The sequence below is a fragment of the Python bivittatus genome, unplaced genomic scaffold (assembly GCF_059951505.1).
Source record: "Python bivittatus isolate LINGU-HERP-01145 unplaced genomic scaffold, Pbiv_v1 ctg000980_np1212, whole genome shotgun sequence".
NCBI classification, from domain to species: Eukaryota; Metazoa; Chordata; class Lepidosauria; order Squamata; family Pythonidae; genus Python; species Python bivittatus.
This window is the reverse complement of record NW_028277125.1, coordinates 10,269,476-10,290,809: the sequence shown is the minus strand read 5'-3', so window position 1 is coordinate 10,290,809 and position 21,334 is coordinate 10,269,476. Positions and strand designations below refer to the sequence as shown.

The 21,334-nt window shown below is 38.3% G+C and overlaps 1 protein-coding gene across 1 annotated transcript in view; it reads right to left on the bottom strand.

Annotated features, from left to right (window-relative positions):
• Window positions 1-728: 728 nt before the first annotated feature.
• Window positions 729-21,334, bottom strand: part of GNB4 (G protein subunit beta 4) — a 37,267-nt gene continuing 16,661 nt past the window's right edge. The window contains exons 2-10 of the mRNA XM_088132476.1: window positions 13,252-13,358; window positions 11,337-11,375; window positions 10,395-10,501; window positions 9,116-9,179; window positions 7,568-7,730; window positions 6,922-6,988; window positions 6,623-6,824; window positions 5,793-6,009; window positions 729-5,273 (exon numbers count right to left, since the gene is read on the bottom strand). Of these exons, the coding sequence (XP_087988602.1) occupies window positions 5,167-5,273; window positions 5,793-6,009; window positions 6,623-6,824; window positions 6,922-6,988; window positions 7,568-7,730; window positions 9,116-9,179; window positions 10,395-10,501; window positions 11,337-11,375; window positions 13,252-13,308 (1,023 nt within the window). The 5' untranslated portion in view covers window positions 13,309-13,358 and the 3' untranslated portion in view covers window positions 729-5,166. The remainder of the gene's footprint in view (window positions 5,274-5,792; window positions 6,010-6,622; window positions 6,825-6,921; window positions 6,989-7,567; window positions 7,731-9,115; window positions 9,180-10,394; window positions 10,502-11,336; window positions 11,376-13,251; window positions 13,359-21,334) is intronic.

Below are 21,334 nucleotides of genomic sequence, written 5' to 3'. Positions count from 1 at the left end.
TACACAAGAAAACGATAAAATAATTGTACCAATACAATCTATCTCGAGCTTACAAATACTTGCAAGAAATGGCTATTTACGGAATACAGCCTGAGGCATGCTGTACAAAAATCCTTTTTGTCACACTCAACTGCTTAGCTTCATTATATTCCTGGAAAAACATAACTGGTTAGAATGAATCATAACATCAATTAAAGCTAAAATGTGTACTGCATTTTAGGATAGGAGAAGGTAACAAGGATTAAGATGACTATTGCCTCTAAAAATTTTACCCATCCTGTTCTGAAATTCTATTTAAAGAGAGAGAGAGAAACGTCACCAGTGGGAGATTAGCGAATATACCTAGTTTGCAGTGCATGCAGTTAATTCTTTCTACCCCTATTTTGGGGGTGGGGGGGGGGAACCTTTGCCTTTTTGGTTCTGTGTCAAAAAGCAATGATGTATTTAAAATACGTTTCTAATTTATAAAAACGAGACCTAAAGAATTCAAAAGGAGTATGTGTTGAATAGCAATGTCCCATATTCCAATGGCTCTCAACAAGCATGATCCATAAAGAAGAACTACAGAGTAAGCCTTTAAAACCATAATATCCTTGAAAAGAAGTTTTTTGCTTTTGTTTTCTAACACGGAGTAATCCAGGTTCTTTGACAGAGTACTGGTGGGACTTTAGATGCAATATGCTAAATAACAGGCATATATGAAATCAACTAAAACAGGAGAGAGAAAGCCTAGTTAAAAGCACTTGTTTATTGGTTACAATGTGAAGTCAGGCAACATTTTTCACTGAGACACTGTACAATTACAAAGGAAAGATTCATTAGGGGAAGAACTATAAACAATTCATAGCAAGTGTCCATCCCCCCTCCCCCCGACAGGGAACTCTTTATACAATAGCACTAAGGGGGGAAAAATGGCACTAATCCCTGTGTTTTTGTTTAATTAATTAGGTCAAATAAAAGGATTTAAGATGTTCTGAATACACAATCCAAGAGGCAGTGCAGAGTCACTTGGTACCTGGAAATATTTTGGAAGGTTTTCTTCAAGAGAAGATGGTAACAAGTGAAGGTTAAAAATAACCCTACCACATGCTTCCTGGAATAAATTGTAAGAGCAAAAGCACAAGACTGTCCATTTATGAAAACAAGTTAGACGCAACTCCACTGGAGGAGGATGCTAGGATCAACACAGAGATGTGCTGCAGCAAGAAGGAAACAAAGAGAGCACCATTGTGTTGTAAAAATAAAGGCCTGAAATATCTAAGAAGCCCATTATTCAAAATCAAACCTTGTGTGGCACAAAGAAAGTCAGGCACATTTTTCAAAAAATTTTATTTATTAATCATTTAGTAACACTGTGAACAGACTCACCAGAACACCACTAAGCATTTAACAGTCTTGCATGTATTTTACACAATCTTTATTTCACGAAAAGAAACAAAGGAAAAAGAAAAGTAAGACTTGCAGTGCCTCAAATATGGAAGAAGTCTGAGTAGCACAAGTGCCTAATTACAAGGGGAGGGGGGCACAAGTCCATTATTTCCAAGGTTAGAAATTGCCACCTAGCATTTGTAAATAACTGGGATCCTGAACAAGTCCTGTATCTGTATGAGATGGTTTCATCCACATATGGAGGGCCAGGGATTCTCCCTTCCAGCTAGAGCAAATGCTACTCAGGAGCCCCACCACCCTCTCCAAAAAATAATGTTCAAGGGACAGTTTGCCAGGAGTCAAGAGGAGCTGCAGTAAGAATGGGGGCAGGAGGAGGGAAGAAAAATGAGGGAGAATACCGAACAACTCAGTTATACATGCAGGACTTAAGAATTCTACCTACAAGGGGAATTGGATATATACAGATTGGTCGGGTAAGGAGCCCTATTGCAGCGGGAGGCACTATGTGACCTGGCTTGGCTCACTCTGATAAAGCCTACCGTGCTCTCTAAATCATCAATTCGAGACCCCGCTTCCTCAGTCACTGTACAATTCATCTTTGGGGGCACTATCGATTCCAGGTGTTGCTAATTCTGCTGGAAATACTATTGCCATTCACTCCAATGCATAAACAATGGATCACAAACCATAATCAACCATAATCAACACAATACACAAAACTCTCATAGGAGGTAGGGAAATGGAGAAGGAAAAACAGCGGGAATCTACATCATCAAGGGTCTCTGCTATAGGACAGGAATGGGTAACCTATAGACTCCAGGATAGGCAGAACCAAAGTTGTCAGAACACTTTGGGGCAAGGGGCAAGACAGGGCCTTAACTCTGCAGAGGCTTCAAGCACCCACAGCAGCACTTAAAAAACAAATGATCACGTTGATTTTTCCCATTTAGAAGGGGAGTTAAGGAGAAAACTAAGTACCTTAAGGATCTGTACTTTTATTCCTTAACCCCTCTTGGCAAAAACAAGGTCTGAAATTTGAGCCGTCTCCTCCAGAGACACAACACCAGCTATAACCGCTGCAGCCCCCAAGTAGGGCAGGAAGAAAACATGCAACCCCAGCCCCCAAAAGGTTGCCCATCCCTGCTGCAGGGCATCCATGCAAAATCCATTTCAATTTATGCATTCCAGGCAGACGTACTTTGGCAAATCATATTGGGGAATCAGTTAATGCCTACAATTTACACTGAGGACTGTACTATAAATCCAGCCTCACATTTATGTAAGCTACTCTGCTTCCTGGGAGAATCATTCCCAAAATCCAGTATGTGGATACAAACTATTACTGATGAAGTAGGATAACCGATTCACTAAATGGTCCACCTAAGGACTGACTGCATAACAGCTTCCAGCCTCTTCAACAAACTGAATGATCCACTCCTCTGAATTTTTTTGTACTGGACATTTTTCCTCTAAAAGGGCATTTTTTTCTTACTTATGCAAGGCAATATTAAGGCCCTTACAAAATATATATTTAATACAAAGGAGGCAAATAGTGGATCAAGGGTGAGGTAATTTGTATAGTGAAGAGTTGTATCATAACACTAAAAAAATTAATCCTTTGGGATGAAATTACATCAGTATCAGATGTAAAAAGAATGAACCATATGAAAGATAGTAAATACTGCATATATGTATCCTAACACATGCAACAGCATTTTTTTTCTCCCCGTTTTTTGGAACACATCTCTCTGTATGTCATCAGAGGATTCATGGACTATTAGAGTTCCTACATCCAAAATGCTTGGCACATGCTTTAGTACTTTTGCCACCAGTAAAAAAGGCTGGAATGCAGGATAAAAAATTGGTCAAAGTTGACAAAACAAATGGCACTGCAAAAAATATGTTTTAATACATTAAGAACTACTAACCTATGTCCAGACGGTGGAGATTTTAGGGGGACATGTAACACTGGATCTTTCCTCTACCATGAAATGGGACAACACAGGACTGAACCTACATTTCAGGCCAATCTGTAAATACTTTCGTAAGGATCAGATCCACTCCATACCTGCTACAAGTACAGACAGCAACAAAACTAATTTCGGGGATTTTTTAAAGCACATTTTCATGTTAATATTACCCCTTAACACATTTATGAGAACAGGACAGTTATTATGGCCTATTATTAGGTGACCTTCACTCCAAAATTTAAAGAGACCAAAATCAAGAGGAAGTGGTTCATTTACTGTGATCCTACAATTCTTGATGCCCCATAAAAGACTGAAGGCATAGCAAGTCATGGGAAGTCTTTACAAAATGGGATCTATTTTAAGAAAAAAGGAAGACTGGGGAAGGCAAATTCATTTCTTAATGTTTCCCCAAGACTTACAAACACAAAAACTTAAAAAGGCAGCTCCATTTTCTGGAATGTCTGGGTAAACACACTGCATAGCTTGGCACAGCAGCTCTTAAAATGAACTTTCTGCACATCTTGTAGTGGGTGACTGGTGCAATTGAAGTTTCAAATAGCTCATTAAAATTGACGTGGCATGTGCTACAGTCTTAAAGAGGCAATACTAATGCAGTGATGTCCTACTTTAACACTTCTCTGCATATGCAAGATGCATATGTGAGAACATTTTTCTACCTGGAATATATAAAGTAGGAGAATTATAATGTGTGGATGCACTCAGAATATGCCCCACATACATTTGGAGTGATATGGTTCAATGAGGGTTCAGGTACCTTTGCTAGCAATTGGAAGCAGCCCTAAATTCAGTCTTAAGCTACTCAAAATAGACAATGAGTTTACAGGAGATGAGAACTCTCTCATTTACAGTTATTCAGTCCCCACAAAAGTACATCCATCGAACACTGTCTCAAGCATTTACCTATCTTTCAACTTAGTGACCCTAATCTCATTAGAGGCTGTTAGAAGGAAGCTCAAAATCTAGATACCTAAACATCTCAGTTCTTATGTTTGAAGGATGCATCTGATCATCTATTAAACTCTGTGGATATCAGAGCCCCTTGGCTTCTAATGGATTATCTGGGATCTGCTGGCACTAAGGGGAGAAAAAGTCACCAGCAGGAAAGGGGCTAAGTGTCACAAGAGTCATCAGGGCATTTCCGTTTTGTTTTGTTTCATACAGACACTCAAACACCTTCTGTTATAAAATTTCACAAACAGCTCATTAACTTCACACTTTATCTACAGTAAATTCACGAAGAAAGGAGGGGGAAAAATTATAACAGCAGACTAGCTGATCCATTGTAGAACTCAGAAGATACATCTTAGGTTAAATGTAGAGCTATATAAATGCAGTTTCCTTAAAAAAAACGCAAACATTGTTCCTTTACTTACAGACAAAATGTTACATGATTGGCTGCTATGTGTATATTCAATTATGTACAAAAAAGTACAGAATTAGCAGGACTGGGGCACAAGCAGAAATCCCTTCAGGGCAATGTAGCCAAACCAAATGCTAACAGACTGGCTCTTTTAGCTTCACTCACCATGAACAGGTGTGCCGCTCTCTACCTTTTTCCTTGAAAGAAAGTCACTGATTTCTCCCACCCACCACTACTTCATCCTTTTCGTTTGTTTTAACTTCATTTACAGAAAGCCTACTTATGCAATAATCAGCAAGTAGAAAAACTTCACCTGTAAATACAAAGTAGAAATGTTATTTCACAGCAAGAGGCTGCAGCATTGCTCTCTCCAGATCTCAGTGGAGAAGGTGTGCGTGTCTATTTGTGTATGTTTCAGATGCCACGTTAATTCCAGATTCTGAGAAAACTGTCCCAAGATCCTGTAGCTACTGCCATGCCATCATCAGTCACTCCTAAGCAGCTGACTCGGTTGTCATGACCAGCAAGAACACCTGAAGGGTCAAAGAGCATAATAATTAAACAAATGGCCCTGAGATGACCTATTTTAAGAAACAGATTCACAATTCAAGACATTTATATCTCAGTTTTCAGAAATACGTTCTCACAAAATTCCTTCACAACAATACAGGGAATAGATTGAAGTACAAAAAAAATCTACAAAAGAACAGTTTGATTTCAGCTGTGAAAATCAAAGCAAGATGTATAATAACTTCTTTAAAAGCCTGCACTGAAGATGAAAGATGCAAAGTATGCACAGATGGAAGGGAATTCCAGAAGTGAAGGGCCATAACTGGAAAATCCCTGATGCATACTTATCAATCCAGCTTTTCTTAAAGGTAGCTCTTTGGGAAAACTGTTAACAAACAGTTAAGGCTTTAAGATCAAAAACCAGGGCTCAGCTTAACAAGGAACTGGTATTCCACATAACTGGCACCCCATGGAACAGTCACAAGAGAAAGGTAATGCACTCAAATATTCTGGCTCCTATTAACATGGTAGCTTTAACTCACCTGCACGTTCTCCCTTCAGGGTATCCCAAACGTTACAGTTGAAATCATCATACCCCGCCAAAAAGAGACGTCCGCTCTTTGAAAAAGCTACAGAAGTGATCCCGCATATGATGTTGTCGTGAGAATACATCATGAGCTCCTGGTCTGCACGAAGATCAAAGAGTCGACAGGTCGCATCATCTGAACCGGTGGCAAAGGCATGGCCACTTGGGAAGAACTGAGAAAGGCAACAAGAAATAAAAATGCAGACAGAGGAGGAAAAAAGGGAAGAAAGCAGGGCTAGAGAAAGAAGCTGGCTCTGGAATTGTATGCTAAAATTCAAAGTTCATTTATTATTAGACTAGCTGTGCTCAAAATGAGAAAAATGAGATTTTACAAAAGACCTAGAACAGCATCTTACATGGTATTTGAAGCTTTAAATTTGCCTGAAATCTTATTTTATCATGTACTTAAAAATTTGCCACGTTCTTTATTTTTCACTGGCAAGCAAGAGAGTTCTCTCAAATAACTGAACGGTTAACCATCTAAAACTTTAATGGGATTGTTGGATGACCCAGGAACTGAGTTCTGCATCACAGAGACTGGCACCCCAGAAATTGCACAAACTTGTGGCTCTGCTAACTCCTCTTCCCAACTAACCGTCCCTAAGAAGCTCTTGGCCTACGAAAAGTTGGCTTCCACAGATAAAAGAGATGAAGAGAATTAGCACACATCTGATACATGGATGGAAACTCCAAAACCATCTAGCAGAGGTAGAGGAGAAGTACTTAATGCATACAAATAAGCATTCATCATCTCTTCTCCGTATACTTCTGAGCAAGCTCACTTACACAAACTGCATTAATGTCAGATACGTGTCCCATGAACGACTGCCTGCACATCCCATCTCGAATATCCCAGAGCTTGGATGAGGCATCACAGGCACCCGAAACAAAAGTGCTCATGTCTGGGCTTAGAGAGAGACTCATGACATCTCCAGTATGTCCAGTAAATGCAGTAGTCTGTTGGCCCGTCTCAATATCCCACAGAGCACTACAAGTGAAATAAAAATATTTGAATTCAGCAGCTTAAATATTTAGCAAGGGGAGCTGTAGCACCCCCATTAAAAACAAAAATCCATGACACTCACCAGGTAGTGTCTCCAGAGCTTGTAACTATTTGGTTGTCATCAAGAAAGCGACAACAGGACAAGTACCCTAAAACATAGAACAACAGCGAAATGGCTGTTCAAAATGGCTGCTTCAAACTGTAATTCAAATTAAGTACAGAATCCAGTTTTTGAAGACTGTTCATTAAAACATTTTTAATACTTAAAACTACAAATGTCTAAAATCAGAGGAGCAATTTCAAGATCAGGGGAAAGCTGAGTTAATAAACAGATTAGAAATGGGATGGCCCAGCGGCATCTAATTCAAATACGTTACAAGCTGCCGGCCATAAATGTCCATAAAATGTACTTAGGAGGTTCACTTGCTGCTGCTCGATAAGAGACATTTTTCAACTTTTTGGATAGGACATTAAAGTAGCAAATGTGTGTAAAACAACATCCACACCAGTTATTTAACACAGAATCAATGGACCAAATCCTATGTTAGAAAATGTCATTTGTTTGTTTGTTTGGAAAAGTTATTCCTCTGAAAAATAATCCCTGAGAGGTAATATATTCCATTATTTCTTCATATTTGACTTCCTTGCTTTTAGAGGGTAGGAGAAAGTTCTGTTATCATTTCGTTAAAAATGACCGAAAACATAGAAAGAACCAAAAGGCAGCTGACCAGTATGGCCGGGTAGTTCTCTGCTCACTCGTACGTTGCCCTCCCTTGTCTTCAGATTGTAGATAGAGCAGATGTTGTCCAGTCCACCACAAGCGACATAATTGCCAGATGGTGCATATGCACAGGTCATTACCCAGGAAGACCGCAAAGGAATAGCATGCATCTTTAAAAGCAGAATTAAAAAAAAAAAACACCATGAACAGTTGTCCTCTTCAAAAATCAGTTGCAAGAAACTGGGGGTGGATAATCAACTGATACTGTGGGAACTACCATTACACTGGGAGTAGCAGATAATTAACTGAATCTTTTCTCTCACTAGAGTATCCAGGTTTCATGGCACACTGAATGTGTGGACCACAGCATTATGAAATGAAAGTATGTAAAGTTTCCTTTAAAATATAACATCTTTGATTCCAGCACAGTTTTCAGAAGGAGCTCTGACATGCTCCAAACTAAGCAACTATCATTTTTGTAGCAGGTTGCTTGCTCACTATTTTCAATATTTTGTTGGTAAGCGCTATTTTATTTGATTGCCTGGAGTTATCTCTCCAATTAGCAAAATTATTTCTCCTCTAACAAAATACAGACTAACAAAATCACAATAGCATAGAACAAATAGTACAACAGTTTAATAGGTAAAAATATTAATTGACATTGCTACCAATTTTAAAGAGAGCAAACAGTACATGTTTTGCAAACAGCAAAATCTCTATTTTGCACCATATGTCAAAATCGCCTACATTTTTAAAAAGATTTCTAATAACTTCCAGTGCCTTCTGATATAATAAGAATACATAATTAATCTCATGCTATCCCAGGCCCTTCAAATGAGTACAGGAAAAAAACTGATCTGCCAAAGTAGGGGTATTTTTAGCTTCATGTTTACAGGGATTGACATGATTTGGCTGGCGTTTACTGGCTAACCACAAATGTGTCATGAGAAGGGTCTTCCTCCCCAAGAACTAGCCTCAATCCTATTTTACTTGTCAGAACTAGGTTCTCCGTTCACTGCCTCTGGGGAGGAGAAGAAAGATGACTGAACCCTGCATATTTGCATTCTGAAGTGACACTAAATGATTCAGTTGAAATATCTTTGAGATTATGGCAGCTATTCTTGCTCACCATTAAATGAACACCTAGGTAGCTGTGGAGAACAAAAGCTTCTTTGCTTTCCCGTGAACAACTTAACACCTCAAAGCACTTTAATATACATTTCAAAATACAGCCAACAGTTTGCCTCCCCAAGCGTTTGAGCCAGAATTGTTGAGATTAATGAGACGGAACAGTCAGTGACATGCTTGAGAAAACAACAGACTGATACTTCCAAACACAGAAAAAGATGAAAACAAGGTAAGAAATTGCACTGAAATCTGAAAACCGTCAAGAAATAAAAGAGCCAAGAAAGAGGTTGGGGTAGAGGACAGAAAAAGTGATCCAACTGAAAGCAAAAAAAAATTTTTTTTAAGTAGCAGTGGAAACTAAAAACAAAGCCCACCAGCAAGAGGCACATAAAATGTCCAAACTGAGTATATTAAAAAACAACTGTACCTTGTTTGTTGTATAACTATCCCAAATAATTAATTTTCCATCTTGGGAAGCACTCACTAGTAGCCTAAAGACAATAATAAAACAAAACAAAGAAAAAGAAAAAGACACACACACACACAAAGTATATATTAATATGTTAACCTTGTGTCTCCTTCTTCCTGGTTTCAAAATTGAAATGTTCAAAGTCAAATTCCTGCGTATTCACTAAGACCCCACTTTCCTTTTCTCCACTTGTGAACCATACAGCTTAAGACGTAAGCAGAAGATACCAGGGTCACACATCGAAAAGCCATTTCTTTTATGAAATCCTAGCTTACTCTTCCCCAACCTCATGCTAATGTCATATTGGCTTTGAGTTGTAATCCAGCCTAATTGGAGAACACCAAGCTGAAGCTGGTGTACAAGACTAAAACCCAGACAAACTGACAGCAGGATGAGGAATCAAGAAAAGCCTCAATATTGTACATTGTTGATGAAGGGTTGACTGCCCAACCCAAGATTAATAGGTAAGTCCTGTTCACTACAGTGGTATAACGTGTGCTTCCTTCTCATATTACTATTCAGTTACCTGAAAGAAAGGGAGGCAACTTCAAGTTGGATAAGCTTACTTTCTTCCATCACTATTACACTATTTGGGGGAAAGGGAAAAGGTTTTTCACACACTAAGAATTTTGTTTAACTCACAACAGTCCCAGGAACCTACTGAGCCAGCTCCATCTACATAAAATTTGCAATCCATTTTGTTTTGGGATGCTAGAACTACAGGGAAACCCTGAAAAATGAAACTTCTCAATATATACTGCTTAATTCTTAAAAAATAAGGAACAATCCTTTCCTGTCTGCCTAGAATAAGGAATTATTACTATAAATTTCTAAAGTTCTACTTTAAATGCTAATCCTCCAAATATTGTTTCAGTTCACAAAATATGTTAGTGCTTATTTAAAAAAAGAAGTTAAATACATATGATTTTTTTTATTAAAAGCTATTTTAGGAACAGAAGTATATTTCCTTTTATACACTGAAATCTAATGTCTCAGAGCTGAACCCAGAATACAGCAAAACTCTTCAAATTACTGGGTTTAAGGAGGTTCTTTAAAGCTTAAAATAACTTCCCAAGAATCTAAATTTATTTTTCTTTAGTGCATTTTATTTGTTTCCATATTTACAGCCTGTTTTTTTTCCAATGTAACTGTTCATATGGCCAAGAAATAAAGTACATCCCAATCTTTTTTTTTTTAACTCTAATATCTTTTGCCCACCTAAAGTGTTTGTACAAACCTTGAATCAGATCCCCAATGCATAGCATAAATTTTGGCTAAATGACCTCTCAAGGTACGCCTGGTACGCATCTGGATTCGACCCACTGAATCAAGACTTGTGGTGATCTGAGGAGGACAAAGGACAAGACACTTTTCAAAAACATCTCCTGGACAGCCTAAGAGTACATGACAATTGAGTACAGGCAGTCCCCAGTTAAAGAACCAGTTCCGTTCTCAAGGTCTGTCCTTAAGATGAATTTGTATGTAAGCTGGAACAGTATTATTATATAACACCATATAAGTAGTACTGTGTAATTAACTCGAACCATTGTGTATTAAACTTGAATTTTGCCACAGTAGGCTCCGTTCTTAACTACGGGTCATCTGTAAACTGGGTGTTCTTAATTCAGGGACTACCTGTATAAGAAAAAACCTAATAGTATATAATATTAAATTATTTCTTATACTCAATTGTCATTTACAATTTCTTTATTTGGAGAGGTCTACTTATGCTAAGCTATAGTATGATGAGTTTCGGACTTTGCATGATGTGCAACCCATTCGTTGTGGCTTAGTACAATGTTCAAATCTGGCCAGCTACAGATGGCTGCATAAACCATGATTTTAAAAACATGGTTCAATGTACATGAATCAAACTCAGCTTGAGCAAGTGGTTGCAACCAATTCACAAGTCCAAGAAGGCAAGAGTACGATTTTGCTTTACTGATTCCTTTTTCAAACCCCTTTAAACTATCATGAAAAAATACTAGCAGATCTTCAGACTACAATGTCAAATGGAAATCAAAACTTTTCTCTTTTCCTAGCCAAGGGAGAGGGGTGTAAGAAAGGAGCTTCTGCTAAATCACAGATTCTGCACATCCATTTCAGATGCTAGAATTGTTTTACACCTGTTGGCTGCTTAGGAAAGCAGGGTAGGAAGGAAAGGTAAATAGTAACATACCTGAGCAAGAGTTGTATCACTACATGCTTTTCTTGCATCCTTTAAAAGAAAATTTAAAAGATTACTTTATATAACAATAGCTGGAATCAGTTTTGCATCCTTACCAGATCAGTGTGCTTACTAAAGGGGAGAGAGATTTCATTCTGGCAATGTCTGTTGTTCTGGGTGTCTGTGCATCAGGTCTCTTCTCCTTTATTCAGGGGCAAGTGGTAGACAACACATTTAATCCAAAGCATTTCTTATTAACCCTCTGCTGTCCATTTCACTTAATTCATAAAAATCTATATGTCACTTATGGCTTTTCTTTAACGAGTTAATACTACCACTATATTTTCCTATTGTTGTGATGGAGAAAATCTATCTATGTGGTCGCTAAGTGTCGACACCGACTTGATGGCACATAATCAGTCAATTTTCCTATTGGGTTGCCCTGAGCTGAAGAATGCCAAGTAGAAGCTAGTCTATAAACAACTTAGGCTTTGTGTGAACAAGCAGCAACCAAATCCAGTTTAAGAGCAATAGAGTTTGGGAAGTGGTGCTCCTTCACATTCATGGCATAAGGTAGTTTGTCTACAAGCAGAAAGGGCAGCTTATTATCACTAGAATACAGTAATAAAAGTTCTTCCAGGTTGCAGTAGTTGCTTACATATTGGAATGTTTTATCATGGAGACCAAGAACAAGAACAATCTCTTAATATTATCAGGGAGACTGGCTCCAGTTATTCTGTATATGTATGGCATTTTTTTTCTGGGAAAAAAGTATTCAAATATGCTGGGCCCTACTTGCAGCCTAAAACAGAACAAATTGCAAGGAGTCATCAACATATTTGAATACTTTTTTCATTCTAAGTGAAGCAAACAAAAAAAACCACCCTTTTTTGCTTTATTACACTCAGGAAAGAGACAAGCATCAATTTAAATGCCTTTCAAATATGATCAAACTGTATGGTCTAAATTAGCAAGATGATCATGAAATATGAAATATATAACGGCAATAAATTTGAACAAGTACTTGGAAAATCCATTTCCTCACCCCTTTGTCAAAAGAAACAGCTCAACTGCTGATAAAGAACCTATATCAGCAATTTGCTGCTCTCATTCAGGTGCATATCAACCAGTATTGTACAATAATTCTCCTCCCACAGCCTGTCATCTTGCCATTGAACTGAACTGAGGGATAAGTCACAAAGTCTGACCACAACACACTGGTCCCCTAGACAGATCAGCTGTTTGCTTAAACTACAGCTCTGTGAGAATTAAGATGGCAAAAATTTTTGAAAGAGAGTGTATTTTTCTGGGGTCATTATTTATTGAATGTATTGCCCACCACACTACCAAGACTCTCAGTGGTTTACAGTAATGAAAACATTAAAAAAAAAAATGTCCGGAGTAACACCTAAAATTAAAACTACATAGTTGTAAAATCTATGTCATCCATAAAAATCTATGTCATCCATAAAATGACAGTTAAAATTATCCATCCTAGGTTTCATGCATCACTGTAGTCTCTCTAGAACACTGCCCAAGAAGTTGTAGCTGTGAATCTAAGAAGACTCCCAAGTGTGTCTATTCAGTCGAGGCAGCTGGAGAATCCTGATCTAGTGGGAAGTAGCAAGCCACTGGGCGAAAGGCTCACAGACACACACTCATTGGCTCCAAATGCCTCAAAAAGTTTAAACAAGGTTTCAGAAGTCAATCCTGAACCCGCTGATCCATCCAATGGGGCTCCCTGAAAGAGGCCCAGCACTGTGCCCTGAAACTTCTTTCAAGACTCCTTCACCCATCAGGTGACAATGCCATAGAGGAGAGAAGGTTCTGGAGAAAAGAGGACAGGGACACATACAACTTTCCCCTTTCTCTCCCCATGGAAAGATCTTCATGAGTCCCCATGAAGTATATTAGAAAGACATCTTACTCTAATTTGATTCCGGAGCTGTTCTGCCTCCTGCCGTAATTGTTCCAGTTCACTCATTCTCTTGAATGGGTCTCTTTTCCCCTCTTACAGTACAAGTGAACAGAAATCTGCTAAAAACAATTTAAAGAAACCACTTTAGTTGTGTGCCTGTAATTAACAACATCCACATTTAACACATCAGGGAAACAAGAAATACAATTCACAGCTATCCTTTCCATTCTCCCCAGGGCTACATGCAGCCCCCAAAAGTCTGGAGACCCCAGGGTTTTCCAAAAGTTGCTGCCAAACTAAACATTAATGACAGTCAATGGCAACATCATAAAATATATGGGAATAAATCATATTAATTGTATTCAATTCATTTAAATGTATTTTAAATTAAAATCTAATTTGGGAATTTTTCTTGGCCCCATCAATTTGTCTTTCCCCTCCCTAGTCTTCTAGCATGAATCTAGCACATTAACAGCTTGAAAAAAGTAGTGTGCCCTGACAGTGTTATGTCAAAATACCATAGAATTACAGAATACATTTAAAGGGCTTAAACTCTGTGTGTGTGTGTGTGTGTGTGTGTGTATGTGTGCGTGCGCGCTTGCACTCTCAGCATCATCCCTGTAAAAGAAAGTAAGCACAGGCCCTCAGTTACAGATAGGGATAGAAACTCAGATAAATAGAAAACCTTGTCTACCTCCACATTACCACAGTGTGCTAATTTGAATGCAGTGCAACATTTCAGAAAGGATAAGGGTGAAAGGAATTATAAGAAAACAACTTCCTCTTTACTTTTAAGAAAGTATTTGAAATATTTTCTGATTTTAAAAAATTAACATAACTAACTGGAGGGAGGCCCATAGTGAGGGACTCGACTGACACTTACTTAAAAGACCCCTGAATCCATGCATCATCTGATCACAAAATGCCTCAGAGAAAGTGAATGAGCAATATTCATAGTGATCTATACAGACAGACCTTGCTTAGTGACCGCCTTGGGCAGCAACCGTTTGAAGTTACGACAGTGATGAAAAAGTAACTTTGCAACCAATGCCCACATTTATGACCTTCACAGCATCTCTCTCTGAGTCACATGTTCACCATTACAGACCCCAGGTTAAGAACGTTCAGCTTACGGATAACTCGTACTTACGAACACACTTCCATAAAGCCTATTATATTAAAGCGGTTTGTTGGCTCAAGGAAGGAGAATACCTTCCGCCATTTTAAGTTGGATCACAAATGCCCCTTCCAATATGCAAAATGTTTTATTGTATTTGGAAGCATTTCTTAAATGTTTTATATGCATAGAAAGATAAAATATAAGACAAACATTTGACTATCTGATGCTAAATAACTGTTCTGACTTACTTACAAATTCGACTTAAAGGCAGACTTAGGAACAGATCTAGTTCATAACCTGGGGATCGCCTGTACAGTTAGTACATGTTATCCTGTGCCTGATCTGCTTCCCCCCCCCTCTTGCAGAACTTCCTGAGCTGCTTTTATCTGGAGTGCAGTGCTACCCCAAAAGGTGCTAACCTCCAGTTATCAACAAGCTCAGCTCTGTGACCTTAATTTAGCCCACTTGCAGCTGCCTGTAACTGACAAGACTTAAATCACTTTCACATCTTCAGCTTTTGTTTGCCTCCTGAGTGGCTCCTGGCACTAGCACATTCCTTTAGATGTGTATTCTCCATTGTGTGCCTGCTTACTCTCTTGTAATTCCTTCCTCTCCAATTGGGAATCATCTGTGGTGGAGTGTGTGTAGACAAACTCTGTGTTGGGTGCAATAAGCTGGAGTTGTGGGGGCTGGTGGTTTGGAAGTTCATAGCAGTGCAACATTTTCAAGATAGCCTCCAGAAAGATCAAAGGAGAGCTGTCTGGCCACCTGGAGGAGATAGAGAGCCAGATGGATTTGTGAACTTGAAGCTGCTGCTTTTGACTCAAGTGGCAGTAGAGGCTTCAAGCGAGCTACATTTACAGGCGTGCCACTTATCAGCTGTTCAGCAGTGGCTGAGGACTTGTGAAAAAGCAAAGAAATGTTGAGTGCAAATCTATAAATGATAGAAAAGATATTGCGGTCTAACATCATGATGAAACCAGACTTATTTCTATTGGGTTTTATGGACACTGAGCAAGAAAAGAAATATGGGAAATTAATATTGTATAAGGTAACTGCACCAAGATTATTGTACACACAAAGATGGGAGGGTAATGAAATAACCACACTGGAAGATTGGATTATAAAATTGACTGAACTTGCGGAAATGGTGAAGCTGACCAGTCTGGTCAGGGAAAAAAAAAAGACTTTTTTGAAAGACTGGAAACCTTATATGGACTTTTCATTGAAAGAAGAAAAGATTGAACTGATGATTTCTGGATTTGAGGACTAAAAAGGTTCAAAGAGGAAAGGAAAAGAATAAGATGGCAATTACTGGATAGGAAGAAGGGCAGAAGGCATAACTGTATGTTTTCTTCTGTTTTCATTTTTCTTTTTCTTTTTCTTTTCTATATTCTTTATCTTTTTTTGTATGCTTTTATTGTATTGCAAAATTCTAATTAAAAATATATATATCAGCTGTACAGCAGCGGCTGCAACTCCACTGCTCAGGGGCTGAAAGTTCTTTTGCAACATGATGGCAGAAGCAGTTCTGGCATGTATTTCCCGGGCAGCAGCAGTGACGATGGTAGTGAGGATGGAGCTGTGATTGGACTCTTCGGCAGGACTGCATTAGCAGCAGGATGTGGCTTACCTGGATTTTTGGAGGCTGCTGTTCTGGTTTTGGCATGGGATGGTAGCTGTGTTTTAGATCCCAATTCCTCCTGGCTGATTAAGATCTCCCAGGAGGTGACAAATGGTTAGGTCCAGGCAGTAGTAAAAGTTTCTCTGTGGGAGGGGGTGGTTCTGTGCAGTTCTCTGAGGGCCACCCCAATGTTTTCCCACCTTTGACCCTAATCTTTAAGAAATCCACAGCAATTAAAAAAAACAAATAAGGCTGCCCTCTGGTCAAACTTCAAACCTGATGATTGAATCTGGGCAGCATTATGGAAATGATCTGCCAGTGCCTTCTTCTGAAATATTTTATGACTGGAATTGCCCTGGAAACTACTCTAGAATTCTCAGATGATCCCCTATCTATGTATTAAGCCTGCTTCACCTTAAAAGATGTTAATTTTAATTAGTAACTGGAGAAATGTTAAATGCTTAATATGCTCACTTTGCAACTTTGGGCCAGTTGCTCTCTCAGCTCCACCTCCCCCACAGGGTTATTGTGAGGAAAAACAGGAGGTGGGAGTGCTATGTAAGTCTTTCTTTTACTTTCTCATTTTCTCATTTTAAAAAGAAATATATTTTCATATTTCCCATCTTCAAAAAGACCACAGAAACCAAGGACTAAAAGTTATTTACATTAAGACAACATGCTGCCATGGTCATGTGCTTGCAATAAAGTTTAAACCAACTTTTGCTTCTACATAAAGAGATCTAGATTACTTTTCCCCATACATCCAGAGACACGGCAAACTATTCTGATAACAGTCACAGCAAGTATGAATAAACAAAATATGCATTTATAAAATGCTTTTTAAAGTTAAAATGTCTAGCCACACACATACAGCTTTATCTATCCAGCAATTATGTCTTTAAAGGCATTCTTTGTTGATCAACAGAGACTGACTCTCCTCCTTCCACCTTGGATTCTTGAATCAATGAAAGTTCCTGGATAATCATGAGAGAATTTAGGTTCAGACAAGAGCATTTAGAAGCCAAAATACTTCTCCCCATGTCACAGAACAAAGGATTCTACCTTCCCGTTGTTTAACAAGACCAAGTTAAGGAAAATTCTAACATCTTCAATTCTTGAGATATAATTTAAGTTTGTTGTAGAAAAATTAGGTTCTATAGACTCATAGATTAATTCATAGTCATATGAATTAGACATCTACAAAAAAAATTGCCTGATTTACATGTTGTCTGAAATGCAACTCCTACTCTTACACTTAACCACAACCAGACGTTTTGTTTTACTTCAAGGGATACAGGTTGAAAGCACCTAACCAAACGCTATACACCCTCTTTATTATGAATGTTTGCCCCTGGAAATGATGGCTGCCTAGATTAGAAATGCCACAGCTTCACGTCAATATTACTTCTCATTTGGAAAATGTCACAGAAATCTTTTACTGTTTGACGAAGCCTTTGTTTCTCCAAAAATAAACACAGGAAACAGGCCTAGGTGTGTCCTTGATCTTTAAGGTTGAAGATATTGTGCACATTTTCAAAGAGCTCTGTGGCACCATGCCTCCATTGCAGCTAGACAACAAAACACAGGAAACTGTGGCCCAGAAAGCAAAATTCAACCCAGAGCCTGACCCCCTACCCCCATTCAGTTCCAGCAACTTCAGAGGCTCCCAACTTCGATTGAGTACAAAACCAAACCTTCCTTTGGAAATTCTAAATTTCATATAACCCCCCTTGATCTACAGTGAGAAAAGCCATTAACAACTATAACCATATGACAATAGGTTTCAGGATACAGTGAATAGGATTTGTTCAAGTAGCCTTGAAATTGCTGAGCTAGTTATACTCAGATTGTGAGAATTCAATGGAACTCCCTATCTTGGCTGGGAAATTGATGAGAGCAGCATCTACTGATAGGGCAGCAATCCATACAGATATCTTCCAACTAATGCTGGCTCTCTTGGAAGCCCCAAGCATTGCTGTAAGACACGGTGCCACAAAACACAGCTTTTGGAAAGTTCCTTTCAAATCCTATCCCAAGGCACTGTGATTAGAAGTTATTCCTTGGCTAGAAATAATCACAATTACACTCTACTGCTGCTAAAAACTTTTCATACATCGATTGTTCAGGAAAGGAGATAAAGGTATACATTTCTTGCATATTCAAAGCCCATTCCTTTCTGGCCCCCAAATCATTCAAACCTCTTTGGAAAGAGATACATTCAGAAGACTCTTACTTTGGATAAATCCTGAATTTACCACAAATAGCCCAATTCAAGAAATGGTAAATAAAATGTAAGATTTAAGCATTCAGATTTTAAATAAAAATAATGAATTTTTAGTTACATTTTATTTTACATCAAGATGAGACACAAGTTAACAGACCTTGTAACAGATGTCTTTAAAATGCAAAGACAAAGAAAATCAAAGAACAGAGCATTTGAGGTGATAGATTTTTATCTGAACTCTTCCTTCTTGGTAAGATCTAAGGGCCGAGGAAGAGAGACACAAATTGACATGAGCAGAACACATTCCTGCAGCCTTAAGGATCTGCAGAGTAAAGTTCTAGTCCTGAAGTATTCCATCTATGAACTAAAATCTTATCCCAGCAACAGCCATAAACAAGACCCCGTGTGGGTATGTTTAATTCCAATACTTGTAAAGCAAGCAGATGTGCAAAAGGCAAATGGTGCAACAAAGTAGTGCAACGCTTTGCAATTCAAGAAGCATCATTTTGTTAACTGCCCCTACGAAATGAAGGCAGCATGTCTGAATATATAGGATCTTTGTGGAAGCAAATCATCCTATCTCATTCTTGTTTTTTCCTTTACCCATCATTCTTCTCTAGTCAAAAGTATTTGGGCTTTTCAAGGTACTGCTGGAATTCTGATGTCTAAATTAATGTCTAAATGCGACATTGCCTGTCCGCTGGGATGCCATAAGATGCATACACATCCAATGTTGAGTTCATAAGTTGTGCTGAGCCATAATGTGGCTGATTTGGCTTGATGTGCTATGTAAACATTTGTATTATGGTATATCAGGTAGTGAAGAAGTAATTCTTTACTAGCTTTCCAGTGGCAGAAATTTAGCCAACACAACCAGTATCACATCTGAAAGTAACAACCATACTGCTGGAATATAAGCATTATATAAGCACATAAGATGCATTTCCCCAAACGACAAGAAAAACATGGAGCTGAGCCATTTAGCGCACAGCTATAACAGCTCAGAAGCACAAAGATACAGAACTTTTTACATTTGTAAAATGCAATCAAAGAGTAAAATAAAATAATAAAATAAAATAAAATAAAATAAAATAAAATAAAATAAAATAAAAAACTGCTCTCAATGTGAATGCTAAATTTGTAATATATAACAAACACACAAAATTGGCCTTTGACTGGACCTACTTATTAAACATTATAAAAAGAAACTCACCTATATTTGGTAGGCAAATTTTTGTTATGCCAACTCAGAAAATACATTTCAGGCTACTGATCTTTTGTTACATTGGAAAAAACCTAAAATAAAAGTCTATCAGTAAGAATCAACTTGGAATCTATACCAGAGGACCTCTAACACTTATAAAGACCTCACAACTTAATTTCAGTAAGATACATGCTACTGAACAAGCAACATATAACCGGACACTTTATTCTCCAGCCAATCAACCACAAAGCTATCTAAGTGTGCAATAAGGCTATGCAATGCTTTGGATTCAAAGGGAGAACAATGTTTTGGAGTATGTGTGTGGGCTCATACAGGACCTGTTGGCAACTCCTTAAAGTGGCTGTTTTTCTTCCAAGGAGAGTTTAGCCCGTGGGTAAAGACACTGTTGCTTTAAAGAGTTGCCAACAGGCCCTATGTGGGTACCCACATGCTATTAGAAGCACCTTTTTCCATTTCAATCCAAACCACTGTGCAGTTATAGTGCATAAGAAAGTTTCGAGGACTTGGATGTAAAAGTATTAATAGTTTTCTGGAACTGTATCTCCATATATTAGGCTATGAGAATCCAAATGTTTTAAACTGTAACAGCACTTCTAAAATATTTTAAAACTTCATGTGAAGTTCTGCTAAAGTGTTTCAGATAAATACTTCATAATATAGTTCATAGCATTTCCCATGAGAGCTGTCTTTTGTTGGTGATTACAGTGACAACTCAAAAATTCAAGATGAAGTCTATCATCTTTACAAAGGGTCAGAGAAGAAAAAAATGTCATCACTCGAGCAACTAAAACAAGACAGCAAATACTTTAAGGCAAGTTATCACATTATGTACTAGAGCTCAAAAGGCACATTCAGTAAGTTCTGAGAAAAAACACTAAATTCATATTAAGAAGAGTGCTTTTTTAAATAACTACCACTTATCAGTTTGAAGATGGTATTTTTTGATTGGGGAGGAAGGGACGATTTTGCAACACAGGCACTATTTGGATTAAGCATTAAACTGGTGCATGTGACAGCAATGAACATATAGCTCTTAAAGAATAAATGTTTATTACAGACACATGTACTAGTTTTGGAGATCAACATTTAAGACTTTTAACACTAAAAAGCATATTTAGCTTGGGCAACCACCCCTGAAAGAGAACACAGCTGCTTGCTGGCCTAGAAACCAGGGGACTGTGAATTCTAGGCAGCCTTGAAAGCCAGCTGGGTGAGTCACTTTCTCTCAGCCCAACCCACCTTACAGGGTTGTTGTTGGGGGAAAAACAGGAGGCAGGAGTATTAGGTATGTTTGCTGCCTTAAATTATATATTAAAGGGTGGGATAAAATGATGATGATGATGATGATGATGATGATGATGATGGTAACAACAACAGCTGCTGCTGCAATATGATGCCTCACACGCTTTGAAGCTCTTCTTTGGAAGTGAATCCAAAGTATTACCTTTCAAATCTCTCTGCACTAGGCTACTTTTAAACCATTTTCTACAGCCTGGTCTGGTAACTAGAAATGAGACCACAGGATATGGTGAAAGGCAAAAACTCCCTTGCCCTTCAGTGTAGCCTGGCCTTGAATGAGTTTATTGCCCAGGCAGATATTGAGCCATTCCCTCAAGCTGAAATGGAAGGCAAAGAGGAAAGGGAGTACTGTATTCTAAAGAGAAGAGTCTGGCTAAACAACGGCACCTGAAACTGGCAAACCTAATGTGTCTGTTGAGGGAAGAACAAGAATAAATGTCATAAACTGCAACTGCTTAATATGAGTTACTAGGACATACTCTTTTGAATGACTGATGTTTCCAAAGAGTCTCATTTTGTTTTAAAGCTGTGTCCCTGAAGCTTAGGGGACTGCAGTAACTAAATTTAGTTAAGCTGCCTACACCTTGAATATATCCAGTG